The sequence below is a fragment of the Maylandia zebra genome, linkage group LG20, assembly GCF_041146795.1.
Source record: "Maylandia zebra isolate NMK-2024a linkage group LG20, Mzebra_GT3a, whole genome shotgun sequence".
In the NCBI taxonomy this organism is placed as follows: Eukaryota; Metazoa; Chordata; class Actinopteri; order Cichliformes; family Cichlidae; genus Maylandia; species Maylandia zebra.
Genome location: NC_135186.1, coordinates 5,106,948 through 5,120,696, shown reverse-complemented (window position 1 = coordinate 5,120,696; position 13,749 = coordinate 5,106,948). Strand labels below are relative to the sequence as shown.

Genomic DNA, 13,749 nt, shown 5'->3' with positions numbered 1-13,749 from the left:
TGGATTTCTTTAGGTTTGTGAAGATGTTTCACTTCCCATCCAAGAAGCTTCTTCAGTTTTTAAAACAAATGAAGAAGATTGAGAGTCCCAGGTGGGGGCTGTCCCCTTTGGAGGTGGTCCTGAGGGTCGTGGATGGTGTGAAAACAGGTGTGGGTCATTACCATTACCTGGGGTTAAGGGTAAAGTCACTATGAGACCTTGCCCCACCCCATGTGACCTATTTAGGTCACCTAAGGCAAAGTGTGAGTAGTGTATGAAGTGCCTGGGAGTGGATCATAGGTGGCTGACAGGTGGTGCTGCAGAGTCAAATCAGATGAGACATTTTCTCTGGGCACAGAAGTGGATCAATGAAGGGCAGCTGTGAGCGCAGAATTTCCTCAACACATTTCTATTTGTCTGGCAATTTATGCAATTATCAAGTAGGGTTGAGCTTTAAAAACTAGCTGCACACGCTGATGAATGACCTCTTTTAAATTACAAAGAGAGATGAGGGGTTCTTCCCAAAGTGTGACCTGCATGGGATAATCCGCTCAGTGTCCTTTAGTCATTCTGGTTACCACGATTGCTGCAGAAGCACTAAACTACTGTTACCTGAAGCTTCTACCGCAGAGCTCAAGCAGCAAATCGTATGCATTAGTGTAACTTATAGTTGAAGTGTGTCAGCAGCATTCAGCCGACGGGGTACGGTGACTTTACCGGTCGATCCGATGGTGACGTGTGATTAATGGCACAAGAAAAACCTGTCAGTTTACTAAGAACAAGATAAAAAAAAAGCTTCAACTTTTCCATCAGATTTATTTTTCTTACTCACATATTACATACAACAAAACTGTATTACAAACATCCTATGAATAACTTTCAGTTACACTGGTTATAAATGTTCTTGCATGAATGAGAAATTTACAGAAACATTGAACAAAATGCACGACGGAGAGCACAAGCGGCACCCGTGTCTCCTTTTTCTCATAGCTCTAAATATTTAACAAAAAAAGACATTTTTTCAGCCAGCTGAATGGTGCTATAAACATTCTTGACGGTTTGGGATAGAGGCACGCACCGACAGGCTGCTGGACCAGACAGACCAGCATCTGACAAAAGTATTGCAGCGATACCATCTAGTGGTGTAAATGCATACCCTGAGAGTACAGACGTTTCCACCTGAACCGAGTATATAAGCAACGGGGAAGACACCAGTCGCAACTCTCGGGGTGGGTTTCACAGTCAGGGTTTTACGCTGATAAATCTACTAATCTTCTAATTCTGGACCACCTCAAGATCCTCCTCCAACTCTTCATTCTTCTTCTCTCGTCTTTGAAACGTTCTTATAAACCTGCTTGCAGACTTGTCCTTCACAGAACAGCTCCTAAGGAGAAAAGGTCAGAAAAGTTTTAATAATTACATTTTATTTAAATATAACAGATTAAAATGAGTTCAATAATACATAGTTTTTAAATTCTGTGTATTATGTAGAATGTCCAAATTCACAGTCTTACCAGATGAAGCTTGTCATCTTCAATCCAGTGAGTCCATCCCCTGTTCTTCTTCTCTCCAGTCTGTTCACATATTAGTTTGTTCCCCTCCCATCTCACGAGTGACTGCACAGGTAACAGAGAAGCAAAAGCGTGAATCGCGACTCGTTTTTCAACATGCATAATATTCAAAGTGCATCAATTATCTATGAAACAAACCCTTCCAATTATGATATTTATGATACACTTTAGCCATTCCCATTCACCTTCAGGTGTCTGTTGTCTAGTCCCTTTGTAAACTCGTTAAATTCCTGGCCCACTTTGAAGGTGACCGTGTAGTTTCGGAAAGTGCTCGTGGTTTTGACGACGAACTGGTCCTCCTGCCGCTCAATTGTTTTCTTTAAGGTAAGTTTTGCAGCAATTTTTCGTAAGGAAGCGCTTATGCCTGGAAAAGTGGAAAAAGAAGTTGAATGATAAATAGCCCCGCTGCCGTGTTTTTCTACAAAAGTGCATTTTGAATGATGTGAATGCACATACTCTGGAGGGAAACAACACGCGGACTTACCCAGCGCAATCATGTAGTCGTCAAAGTTGACATTGCTGATCATCTCCCATTTGCCACTCAGGCTGGCAGGCATGCTGACGGACTTGACTTTTCCTTCTTTTGGGAAGCGTGTAAGTGCAAGGTGATCCTGAGCCGGTCAGGTGCAGACTGCTGAGAGGAGGCTGAGGCAAATGCTGTTTATATGAGATCAGGAGACTCAGAGGCAGGTGTGTCCTGTCACCTGAGGATGAGAGAGGTGAACTGATTTGTTCCAGAGTAAAGAAGAGGCCAGACGTGTCAGACTGGTGCAACGGTTCAGTTTAAACATGGCTGTGAAAATTTGCCCCAGGCATCACGCCTTTATGGCATTCAAATCCTAATGGTGCATGTTATCCAGAAGCAGTGTTTGGATTTGAATGATGGACTGAAAGGCTTTTATCCTTTTCTTTTAATAAAACAAAAATATACTCAGAATTAATCACTTGTACAATGATGGCAAAGCAGTCACTCTATTTCTGTTATATAACTGCAGTAAATACAGCCATGTGAAAAGAGATTTTACATGACTAAGTACACAAGCGAAATCCACCCTAATTGCTTCGATAGGAATTAAGAAGGTAAGCAGCAGCAAGGAGCAGCTGGAATCGTTGGAATCATCACCGGGACAAAGCTTCTTCTCTCTAAATAGAAAAAGGCAGCACAGCCATAGAAGAGTGGACCAAAGTTCCTCCACAACCATGTCACTTTCTGTTTGACTGAAAAATCAAACAGAAAGTTGTAACTTCCAAGTTACTGTTTCTAAAGGTGGTTCTACAAGCTAATATATATATATAGGTAATAATAATAACAATAATAATAATAATAGGTAATAATCATGGAATAAGGGCTGCACAGTCCTGTTGAAATCTTGATTTTTCACGACTGTAAATGTTATATTGACCGATTTGCACACTATACTTTTTACTGCACAGTTAGAGAAATCTTAAATTGTGATTATATGTATTTATCTCGTAGTGTAGTAGCTGGTAGGCATACATTATCTGGCACTTTATCTTTTTTTGTAATCTTTTTGTACTATGTGTGAATTTGCTGTGGCACTGGACTCTCTCTGAGTTTCAACAATCTACATATTCTCAGTTAAAAGAAAAAAAAAATCATGCTCATCTCATTTAAGGTTTTATATTTATATAATAGTTTTATAGGGAGAGGGATTTCAATATTCCAGTCTAGACATAAACAGAATCAAACAGCTTCTGTTTCTTACAAACAGGGCTTACGTAAAAATGGCACACCTTTATGTGCAATGAGGAACATAGTGACACTCTTGCATTATCTGGCATGCAGTGTGAAAAGGATTGATGTAAGTCAAGTGTGGAAAAAATAAATAAATGAAACACAGGGCACTTATCCAAATACTCGCGTGTTGTTGTTGCTTCTTCTGACGGGGTGTCTTGTGACATGGGAAAACCACGTCAGGGTTTTTTCCCTGCCAACGCTCGAAATGTGCGTAAAGACAATGCAGACGTATTAACTGCTTAAATAAAACACAGAGGAGTTTGGGATGCTGGCTAAAACATACTCAGAGTAAATTGGTAGAAATAATAATGTTTTTCAAAACGAATCATAATAAAATTATTATTATTATTAAAATACTACTACTAATAATGATCAATTCTGATACTAATGATGATGTTCTGTGTTATATTCTAGTTTAAACCCCATTACTATAATCACATCTCTTCATTTGGCTGAAGTTTCGTTATTTCACCGGAAATCTAAAAGTAAGGATAATCCTGCGAGATAAGCATTTTCATCATGAAAGCAAAGCTAGGACTTTTTAAGGATTCTTATCTGTGCGATAAAAGCAACAATGAACGGCTCACAAGGTGGTAAACAAAGTGCTGTTTATTTCTAGAATATCACATATCATGTCTTTATTATCAGATCTGAAGAAGTGGGTATTTAAAGCATGGAAAAATACAGCTCTAGGTACAAAAACACGTTGACTAACAGGAGTGCGCTGAAGCCAGACATGGAAAGGATAATTGTGGTAAAACAAGTGTGATTCAATTAATTCTCTATGCACCATATTTCATCTAATAAAAACATTGTCGGCTCACCATTTCACAGTTGAATGTAAATCCTTTGATTGACTGGAAACACATTTATGTGACCGCTCATCTATATGATCTGCTGCTCAGTTATTTTGTGATCTTGTGTATTTTTCCACACACGCAAACAAAAAGTTCTGGCAAAGTGAAACTGTTACTAAATCACTTCACTCAACAACCTGAAACACACCCATTCTTAGAAAAGACCCCTGTTCAGTGCAGGCACTGTCGGAAGCTTGAATTATGTGAATTTGTGTTTTGTTTTAAATTCACAGTCAAATTTCCTCAACTTGAGGAAGCGCCCGTGTACCTCTGGAGGGGCGCTAGAACCACATCTGCGTTTTTCTGCTCGCTCTCAGAGCTGTACAGGCCGTGCTCTTTGATGTAGTGAATGACGCTGTCTGCCAGAAGGTATCTGACGCTCTGGCCGCGCCGCAGCGACCGCCGCACATGAGTGGCTGAGATGTCGTTAGTCACCCATTCGCGGACGATATGGATGTTCTTGCGATACTTCCACAGCAAGTCTGACTGGTGGATGAACTTGTGTGGATCGCTGTTGCTGCGGGTGATGCAAACCAAACCGTGGCGGCCCACGATCTCTGCGATATCCTCCTGCTTCCACATGTTGGGAATCCCAAAAGACTCGAGGACGTCAGCCCCGCACAGCAACATCAGCTGAAGCTCATCTGAGCACAGAGAAACAAGTTTGTCAGCACAACACAAGAGTCAACTAATCCACACTGTGCATATGCTTCAGGTCAAAAATTTTAGAACCCCCCAATTCTTCCAGTTTTTTATTGAAATTTAAGCAGTTTAATGTCTCGTTGAGATTAAAGCATAGAACAACCATGGAATCCATTTATAAATCAAAATGTAATCTAAACTTTTCATCAAAGTAGTCACCTTTGGCAGAGAGAACAGCTAAAAACACTCATGGCATTATCTCTACAATGCCATCTATCCATCCGTCCAGCTGCATGAAAGTGAAACTCTCGGTTTACCAGTCAATCGACGTCCCTGTCCTCTACTATGGTCGCGAGCTCTGGGTAGTGACTGAAAGAATGAGATCGCGTATACAAGCGGCGAAAATGAGCTCAGCCACCTGAGAATGGCTCAGAGTAGAGTCACTACTCCTCCACATCAAAAGAAGTCAGTTGAGGTGGTTCAAGCATCTGGCAAGGATGCCTACTGGCCAACTCCAGAATGAGGCCCAGGGGCAGACCCAGGACCTGCTGGAGACACAGAGGCCTAGAAATGCCTCTGTGTTCCTCGGGATAAGCTGGAGGTGGCGGCTGGAGAGAGGGAGGTCTGGGCATCCTTGCTTAGGCTACTGTGCCCACGACCGTGCCATGGATAAGGAGAAGAAAATGGATGGATGGAAGTTTTTCCCAGCTGTGTTGCAGAAGTTCCCATAAATGCATGGCACTTTTAGGATGGAGAGTGTGCTGGCCATTCCATTCTTGTTTCTTTTTCCTACTGTAGTTCCGGCACAGCTTGGACTTATGTTTTGGGTTTTTATCTTGGTGTAGGATGAACCCCTGACCAACTAGGTGCATACCAGAGGGTACTGCATGGCAATGCAGAACCATTTTGGTTCAAGGTGCCTCTAAATCTGTACATGTCACCAACATCCCGAGACCATCACGCTTCCTCCTCATATTTAAAAGTTGATGTCACACTCAACATGTTTTTTCTTGTTCAAAAGTAGGTTGGTAGGACCAACCGTCAAAGCTCGATCAACCTCCTTTGCTGCGGAACAGGTTTAAGTTCTTAATCCATTTCCTGTTCTCTAAAAAAGGCCGTTGTATATTTCTGAAATATGTATTTTTTTAGTTTTAGGTAACATTACACTATTTTAAGCTATTCGTTGGACTTGAGCTGCTTGAATTTCAATTTAAAGAATGGAAGAATTGGGGTCTTCTTAAAGTTTGGACCATTAGTGTATTCACTATCTGTCATGGGGCAGAACAGTGCATATGTGACTGCCTGAAATTGACACACATGAAATCAAATTCTATTTATTTCAGCTTCTACATCAGTTGAGTTTGAAGGTGTGGAATAACAAAGAAGTGCGCTTACTGGAACTTGCCTACATTAGCTGCGAATAAGAACACACCCAAATGTCCTAATGAATTGTCAGTGGTCACGTTGCACTGCAGATCATTGCAGGGTTGAAATTTTGATGAGGAAAGAGGGTGATTCATAGAATAAAGAAGAAGATATTCAGTTCTGCTGCACTGGTTTTAAACTGAACTGCTGACATCTTAACCCTGTAATGCCAAGTGTAACGTATTTGATACATGAGATTTTGTGACCTCTGCATCTTCTGTTTTCCATTTTTTTTCCTGAATAAATTGGACAGTAAGTATTTAAGTAATACATTGCACAAAAATGCCAACTGTAGCTCACATATAACTCATATATGCAAACTGATAAAATTGATATTTAATACATTTTTTGTCAGAATATTCTGGCAATTACACTTCATGGTTCAAGCTTTACAGGGTTAAGCGATGCTAGTAGAACTTAAATGCAAAGCATAGTATGCACTTCAACCTGCCAGCTTTTACAATGCACCTTCAGCAAAAATTCAAGTGCTTCCATAATGCATATTTTTCCCTTCCATCCCCCAGAGGCTCAGCTCGTGCTGTTAACACCACACCTGTGTATCCACACCCTAAACCCATTCTCTTGTCAGTTAAGCTGCAAACAGGAAAATCCTGACAACTACGTTTGTTGCATGGCTCGTTTGATGGACAAGAAAAGTTACAGACAATGACAGGGAGGTAAATGTATGGCATGACATACCTCTGTCTTTGTGATGATTCTCTTCTATGCGCCTCTTTTTTGCATACTTGATCGTGTCCACATCATCGATGTTCTGCTCTGATGCAAGAAGCTCCTCATAGTGATGCCTGTAAATTTACAAATTGGAATCAAAGATTTTTATCAAGCAAAAACCACGCTGAGTGTATACTATATTTACAGTTTGCTATAAAGTGGAAAAAGGCTACTATTGGTAGTTGTCAATCAGCAAAATAATGCTCCAAAATCCAATTCTCGTTATGCTAAATGCATTTGATCTCATTATTAAACTGTTTTTGTGCCTTTTATGGGTTTTTTTCTTCAAGTCTGTGAGGCTGCAGTTTTATTTCAGATTCTTTTCACCATCAGCATTTAATAATTTCAGCCTTCAACTTAAACAATTAAGGAATTTTGATTGACTTTGTCTGATTCTATCTTGTTTGAACTGCACCTGCAAAGTTCTGGGAAGTATTCGGCAAATCATAACATGTATCAAGTATCATACCAGTGAAGGCTCTCACATTTCCTGCCTTGCATTTCTTCCTTTTCCTGCTGCCACAGGAAAACAGATGACAAAGATTCTAAATAATGATTTCATTTATGTGAGGCATAATGATGTTAATTATCTAATATCTAATTAAGCCTGCACAAGTTTAATTTTAATCCCTAAGGTTTAAATCAAACCTCTATAATGGATTTTGTTACTTTAAGAATTAATTTATCTAGAACACACACACACACACACACACACACACACACACACACATATCAAATCTAAAGCAAAGCAAAAGCACTCAGACGCAAGAAATGTCAACTCACCGAACTACTTTAGCCGTTTCCACCCACTCTGGCTGCAAACTCTCCCAGGAATCCACCATAACCCAGTCTGAGCTTTCGGTAGCCAATCGAGTCATCTCCAGACGGTGGCAGGCTTCAATCAAGCCCTTTTTCTTATATGCATCACCCACTGGAGAGATGATTCCTCTCACCACCTTATACTGACCTTACGCACAAAAGAAGACACGTGTTTAAGTACTGGTCAGGTAAAATATTATATTTGAATTATTAGAATTTATTGGACAGAACAGTAGAGTAGAGAAGAAAGGTGGAAGAGAGCACAAGGGAAATGACACACGGGAAACTAAGCAGAATAGAATCCAGGCAGCCACAGCCGAAACAAAGACAGAATCAAAGAAATCAGCATTTACTGAATAAATAATTGGTTCTAGCTCGATAGTGTAGTGGTTTACACATTAGCCTAACAAACAAAAGATCCCTGGTTTGATCCCAGGTCTGCCAAATCAAAATATGTGGTGAAATGCAAAGTCATTCCAGCTGGAGGGGTCAGGAAGGGGATCTGGCATAAAACTCCCAAATCAAGTATGAGGCACAACCTAATAGTGTCTATTAATAATATAATAATGCAATATTAAAACACTGCCAGCTTTTCTGTACTGTCATATTAATCAATTTACAAAAGCATAATTCCTTCTTGAACTATTTTGTATCTGGGCTTTTGGTATAACAATTTTATCCAAAACACTTGTCTCTCCAATGTACTAATTCACAATCCCTTTTTACGACAAAGCTACCCCTTTCACTTAATTTTTGCACATCTATCCATCTTCTTCCAATTTATCCATTTCAGGATTGCAGGGTACATCCTGGGTAGATTGCAAATATGTTGCAGGGGTAACATATAGAAACAGAGAACCCTTCATGCACACATTTGCACCTACAGTAAGTTTAGAATCATCCCATGCATGTCTCTGCGTTGGGTGACTGTGGGAGAAAGCTGGAGTACCCAGAATTAAAGCTGGAGTATCATTCATTCATTTAAAAAAAAAGAAAAGAATGGATGATAAAGGTGGAGATGCATCACACTAAAAGATCCAATTTTCATGTAACTCAACCTGTGTCTTCCAGGTGATCTCGTGCCAGTTCAAACATCCTCATGTGCATGTTGGTGATGGGGTTGAAGGACCCGCAGGCCAGCAGGACCACTTTGGTTATACTGTGACCCTCCATGGCTCATACTGGAGCTGGGTTTGCACAAACAAGGAGAAGAAACGAAGACTGATTAAGACTTGGCTGATCACATGTCGAGAATCGCTTTGTGGGGGGCGGAAACAGTATATTTGTATCAAGAGAGTAGTTTAACCTCGTAAATACAGTCTGTGAGCTTCATAAAGTGGAACTACAAACGTAAAGAAAACTAAAGCTCGACGCTTTATCTATGTTAAACGTTAGCATTCGACTATAACAAGTAGCTAACTTTAGCTTATCTATTGAGCACACAGCGCGAGCCTCCTTTTACGTCCAAGATTCACGTACGGGACCCTTAAACAGACAAAACATGAACTCGGTGCTTAACTTAAAAGCAAATTATGCGTTTTTAATATAATGTCAAATAATGTAGTCATTGTAGTACCAAGACAAACAGCTACAGATACCATTTGTGTTTCACCCGCTTCCTCCTTTGACGTCACGGACTACGCTGTAAAATCCACTAATCCGATTGGACACAATCGACAAGGAAGCGGTGAGCCGCACCCGCTCTGGTGGTGCTGCGTTCACAATCACAAATTCCCCAAATCCCAAACGTCTCGACTAATAGTAAACGTGTTATAGCCGTATTTTAAGTAATTATTTTTAATTTTCCTCTAGAACGGCTACCTTCTTTAATTTACGACAAACTCTTGAGCAAATGCTAACATTCTACTAAGGCTGATTTGCAGCTGTTTACAAAGAAATTCCCGGTAAGATGTTTTCCTTTAGCATGTACGCTAGCTGTTTAGCTAACAAAACAACTTGGACTGTTTGCATGAACTTCCAACACACAGATACATTTATCTTATCAGTGTAGTCGCCAAAGAGACTGTTAGATCCGATAAAGTGTTGTGTCTTTTTTCACTAACAGCTCTGCTCTCATCGAGTGGAAATAGCACGTTAGGTCATCTTTGAGTTATCTGTGAAGTACATCAGCAACAAAACCTAACGTGACCTGTTGTTTGGTGCCAGTTCTCTCAGTTCCCGTAGGAAAAATAGGATTTTAACTGAAGATGGCCTCTCGAGGGAAATCAGAAACTGGAAAATTGAGGCAAAATATGGAGGAACAACTTGACAGACTAATGCAGCAGCTTCAGGACCTGGAGGAATGCAGGTGTAGTACAGAAAAAGAAAAACAATAAACTCCTCTTGTGTGCTTTTGTATATGAAAATCTGGCATGCAGTACCTGAAGAATAACAAAGAGAATAAAAAAACAGTGAGTAAATAAATGCTTCTCTATTCTTTTGTTGTGTCTCAGTTTTGATTCCTTCATTTGTTTATTCCAGAGAAGATCTGGATGAGGAAGAGTACGAAGAGACAAAGAAGGAAACTTTGGAGCAGCTGGGTGAATTCAATGACTCCTTGAAGAAAATAATGTCAGGAGATATGACACTTGTGGATGAACTCAGTGGGATGCAACTGGTATGGACAATTAATGTGCTACTACTGTGTATTAGGAGTGCATTAAATAGGTTATAGCACATTGATTAAGAAAACTGTTGATTAGTAAAATGTCAGAACGTTCAGATGTTTCTGTCTTCATCAGGCGATCCAAGCTGCCATCAGCCAAGCCTTCAAAACCCCGGAGGTGATACGACTTTTTGCTAAGAAGCAGCCAGGACAGCTGAGAAGCAGACTGGCAGAGGTTTGCAATGTCAAATATATATTGTATAATATATACACACACACACACACACACAGAGTTGTGGTAAGAAGTTTACACACCCTCATCATGTGCATGAATATCATGTTAATTTGGGGCATTTAATGATTTCTTTGATGTTTCATTTTTACTTTCTGTATTAATGACTTGGAAAAACATGAATTGTGTGCACAAGATTGAATTTAATTTGGATTTTCTCTAAACCATACAGTCTCAAACATAAACATACATTCCCACTAATATTTGATTAAATTGTCATCTCCACTTTTGCTTAACATCAACAATCTTCTGGCATACTTCTTGCTGCATATCTGACCGATCTTCTCGGCAGTGTTGGCAGAATCCATTTAAATTGGTCGGTTTCCTGGCACAGACACGACTTTTAAATGCAGTCCATACATTTTCAACAAGAATGGGGTCGGGGCTTTGGGAAGGTCATTCCAAAAGCTTAATGTTAGCCTGTTTTATCCAAACTGAAACCAGTTCTGATGTGTGTTTGGGATTATTGCTCTGATCATGTGTTGTGCTCATTTGAGGTGAAGTTGAAGAATTTAGAGGTATTCCTCATCCTTCATTATTCCATCCACTTTGTCCACTTATTGAAAGATTTAAGTGAGTGCATGTCTATATTTAAACCTATTATTTCACCCTGGGTGGATTGGAGGAAATCCCCCAAAAAATTCAAACTTGTTTTAAAATTCTTCTTGCTTAATATCATGAAAGATGTTTGCTGGAAGAACAGTTCAAAGAAATTATCAAAAGCCCCAAATTGCCATGATTGCACACGCATTTCTGACCACAACAGCAGAGTTCAGTCACACCTCAGTGTTTATGTGTGGATTCATTTGCCGACCGGTGTGTGGCATACTGTGCAGATGGACCGCGATGTGATGGTGGGAAAACTGTCACGGGACGTGTACACGCAGCAGAAAATGGAAATCCTCACTGCCTTGAGAAAACTGGGGGAGAAGGTGAGGAGCACTCAGAGCACACATGATTATCCACAGAATTGAGGATGATTCAGCGGCTTGTGCTACGTAAAGTCTGAAATGATTCATTTCAGTCATGCAGCCCTCACTAGCTGCCTCAAATCTTTCCTTTCATTCATGTTGTAATTATGTGACAGCTCACCCCAGAAGACGAGACGTTCCTCACTGAAAACGCCACAGCGACCCTGAGCCAGTTTGAAAAAGTGACTGCAAACCAAGGTGAGCATAAAGATGATTTTACTACAAAACTGATACTTTCTCAGATATTTCTGTTGACCTCATTTTGCTTTCTTTTTTCCAGGGTCCGAAGACAAAATAATGGCTTTAGCTAGCTCCGGTGTGAAAACAAAGTCATAGCAGTTCTGCAAAAAAAAAAGTGTGTTTTTAATGAAGACAAAAATGTGCCATCCGATTATGGATTTTCTAAACAATCAGTGCGCTTTTAAGTGCTACTGCAGACGCTGACACTTTTAACAGTATTGTTTTATATGTACACGTCAATCTTTGTAAATGTCTTTTAATCGTCCAGATAAAGTGTAAAAATGTATTTTAGGTACGAGCGTGTGATTTGCTAAAAGGTGCGTGAATGTAGAGGACGGCGCAGACAGTTTGTTATTATGATCTTGTGGTTTGTGCAGTGATTCTTTATTCCAAAATTTCAATATTCAACAGTGCTGTTTTTAGGATGCAGTTTTCCTTCAGGGTGTATTTTTATTTCAGCTAAAACTGTGCCGTCACTTGTGTGCAGGTGAGATGTAGAGTCTGATATCTTCAGTAAAACTCGATGAGTCTTTCACCAGTTTAGTTGAAATGTGCTGAGTCTGCAGGGTGGATTAGAGCAGCCGTCGTCCAACAATATGAGAATCATAGTTTTATTAATAGTGTGGGTCTTCGGTCTGTTCATGGAGAAAATACAGAGAAAATACAAAGATTTTACAGGATGAAGTAATGAATCGAGACGCTTTACCACTATTCAGTGTCACTTGGGTGTTTCCATTATTTTAATGAGTCCTCTATGCATTTATTATCATGCAACTCAAACTGATGACTGTAGTTTCATGTTGACAGTGATGAAGTTTGATAGTTTTTAAACTCGCATCAGAGTCTGTGTAGAAGTGAATGTCACAATGTTTACAGCATTAATCTTGATATTCTTGCTACTTTTAATGTGAGTAAAAAGAAAACTAACAACAGGCTTCATGTTTTATTTCCCACCATGTACACTCACCTGCCACTATGTACACCTGTTCAGCTGCTCATCAGCATTAATATTTTATCAGCCAATCACATTGCATGTAGGCATGTTAGCATGGTCAAACAGAGTACCGTGAACAGTATAAAAGCATGGATCTGATTGGGCTGCTGCTGCTGGTGTAATGGTGTGGGGGATATTTTCTTCACACATTTTGGGCATCAAATAAACACCACAGCTTACCTGAGTGTTACTGCAGGCCATGTCCGTCACTTTATGACCACCGTGTATCCGTCTTGAATCTTTGCCGAAAGAATTAAGGTAATTCTGAAGGCAAGGAGGGTCCAACTTGATACTAGCAAGTCAAATCTAATAAAGTATCTCATGAGTGTATACACTGTTACATTCGTGGATGCTCATTTTAAACATGGGCAAAGTCTGAAATAATGAGATTGGCAAACATACGTGTCGTCCCGGAGTGCCTAAAGCTTCAAACTGCTCTCAAGGTTCACTTCAGACAGTTTTCAAATCTTGTCTCTGTATGATGTCACTGATAGTGGGTATCATAAATATGCTCTGAGCACAGGAGGCCCACCCACCTGCTGTTCAAACCCGTTTTTGAGGGGCAGCCAATTCTAAGAAAGGGAACTGAAAAATATACCCAAGCATTAAGGCCTTACTGGTATTACTGGTGGTTCTACTATACACAGTTTGAAATGTGAATCATGCAAAGCAGCCCTGGTAGAGCGCACGAATAAAAGCATGGAGTTGAAAAGGAGCATAATAAATCCACCAGCTCTATATTTTATCGTGGAGCTGTAGCAGATCTCAGTTTCACCACCAGAGGGCAACAGTGCTCAATATTTACAAAAAAAAAAGACTCACAGCACCACCCAGGGTGTGTTCCCATGCTGTGCACCGGCACC

The 13,749-nt window shown here is 40.1% G+C and overlaps 3 protein-coding genes across 5 annotated transcripts; 1 reads left to right on the top strand and 2 right to left on the bottom strand.

Moving 5' to 3' along the window:
- Nucleotides 1-775: 775 nt before the first annotated feature.
- rbp7a (retinol binding protein 7a, cellular) lies at nucleotides 776-2,199 on the bottom strand. The gene is made up of 4 exons (XM_004554192.4): nucleotides 2,035-2,199; nucleotides 1,736-1,914; nucleotides 1,494-1,595; nucleotides 776-1,363 (listed from the first exon to the last, which is right to left on the bottom strand). The coding sequence occupies exons 1-4, from the start codon at nucleotides 2,105-2,107 to the stop codon at nucleotides 1,292-1,294; spliced, it is 426 nt and encodes a 141-aa protein (XP_004554249.1). The 5' UTR covers nucleotides 2,108-2,199; the 3' UTR covers nucleotides 776-1,291.
- Nucleotides 2,200-3,900: 1,701 nt separating this feature from the next.
- nmnat1 (nicotinamide nucleotide adenylyltransferase 1) lies at nucleotides 3,901-9,499 on the bottom strand. Of its 3 annotated transcripts, none has more exons than XM_004554190.6 (5): nucleotides 9,383-9,499; nucleotides 8,843-8,971; nucleotides 7,749-7,932; nucleotides 6,933-7,039; nucleotides 3,901-4,810 (listed from the first exon to the last, which is right to left on the bottom strand). In XM_004554190.6, exons 2-5 carry the CDS (start codon nucleotides 8,955-8,957, stop codon nucleotides 4,410-4,412), a joined length of 807 nt encoding a protein of 268 aa, XP_004554247.3. In that variant the 5' UTR covers nucleotides 8,958-8,971; nucleotides 9,383-9,499; the 3' UTR covers nucleotides 3,901-4,409. The 3 variants fall into 3 exon arrangements, with proteins under 3 accessions (XP_004554247.3, XP_004554246.3, XP_004554248.3); XM_004554189.4 differs by having other exon boundaries at nucleotides 9,361-9,458; XM_004554191.5 differs by lacking the exon at nucleotides 9,383-9,499 and adding an exon at nucleotides 9,091-9,241.
- A 15-nt stretch (nucleotides 9,500-9,514) lies between these two features.
- On the top strand, nucleotides 9,515-12,826 carry lzic (leucine zipper and CTNNBIP1 domain containing). The gene is made up of 7 exons (XM_004554188.6): nucleotides 9,515-9,688; nucleotides 9,951-10,092; nucleotides 10,266-10,401; nucleotides 10,526-10,624; nucleotides 11,518-11,613; nucleotides 11,769-11,850; nucleotides 11,933-12,826. The coding sequence occupies exons 2-7, from the start codon at nucleotides 9,992-9,994 to the stop codon at nucleotides 11,986-11,988; spliced, it is 570 nt and encodes a 189-aa protein (XP_004554245.2). The 5' UTR covers nucleotides 9,515-9,688; nucleotides 9,951-9,991; the 3' UTR covers nucleotides 11,989-12,826.
- The last annotated feature ends 923 nt before the right edge of the window (nucleotides 12,827-13,749 follow it).

Excerpts from the sequence above, each read along its gene's own strand:
- rbp7a (XM_004554192.4), bottom strand. The coding sequence starts at position 2,107 with ATGCCTGCCAGCCTGAGTGGCAAATGGGAGATGATCAGCAATGTCAAC. Across the intron at positions 1,915-2,034 it reads CGACTACATGATTGCGCTGG|GCATAAGCGCTTCCTTACGA; the intron begins GTAAGTCCGCGT and ends CCACTTTTCCAG. Across the intron at positions 1,364-1,493 it reads AAGATGACAAGCTTCATCTG|GAGCTGTTCTGTGAAGGACA; the intron begins GTAAGACTGTGA and ends TTTTCTCCTTAG.
- nmnat1 (XM_004554190.6), bottom strand. The coding sequence starts at position 8,957 with ATGGAGGGTCACAGTATAACCAAAGTGGTCCTGCTGGCCTGCGGGTCC. Across the intron at positions 7,933-8,842 it reads AGATCACCTGGAAGACACAG|GTCAGTATAAGGTGGTGAGA; the intron begins GTTGAGTTACAT and ends TTTGTGCGTAAG. Across the intron at positions 7,040-7,748 it reads GAAACGGCTAAAGTAGTTCG|GCATCACTATGAGGAGCTTC; the intron begins GTGAGTTGACAT and ends GTAAATTTACAG.
- lzic (XM_004554188.6), top strand. The coding sequence starts at position 9,992 with ATGGCCTCTCGAGGGAAATCAGAAACTGGAAAATTGAGGCAAAATATG. Across the intron at positions 10,093-10,265 it reads CAGGACCTGGAGGAATGCAG|AGAAGATCTGGATGAGGAAG; the intron begins GTGTAGTACAGA and ends TGTTTATTCCAG. Across the intron at positions 10,625-11,517 it reads TGAGAAGCAGACTGGCAGAG|ATGGACCGCGATGTGATGGT; the intron begins GTTTGCAATGTC and ends CATACTGTGCAG.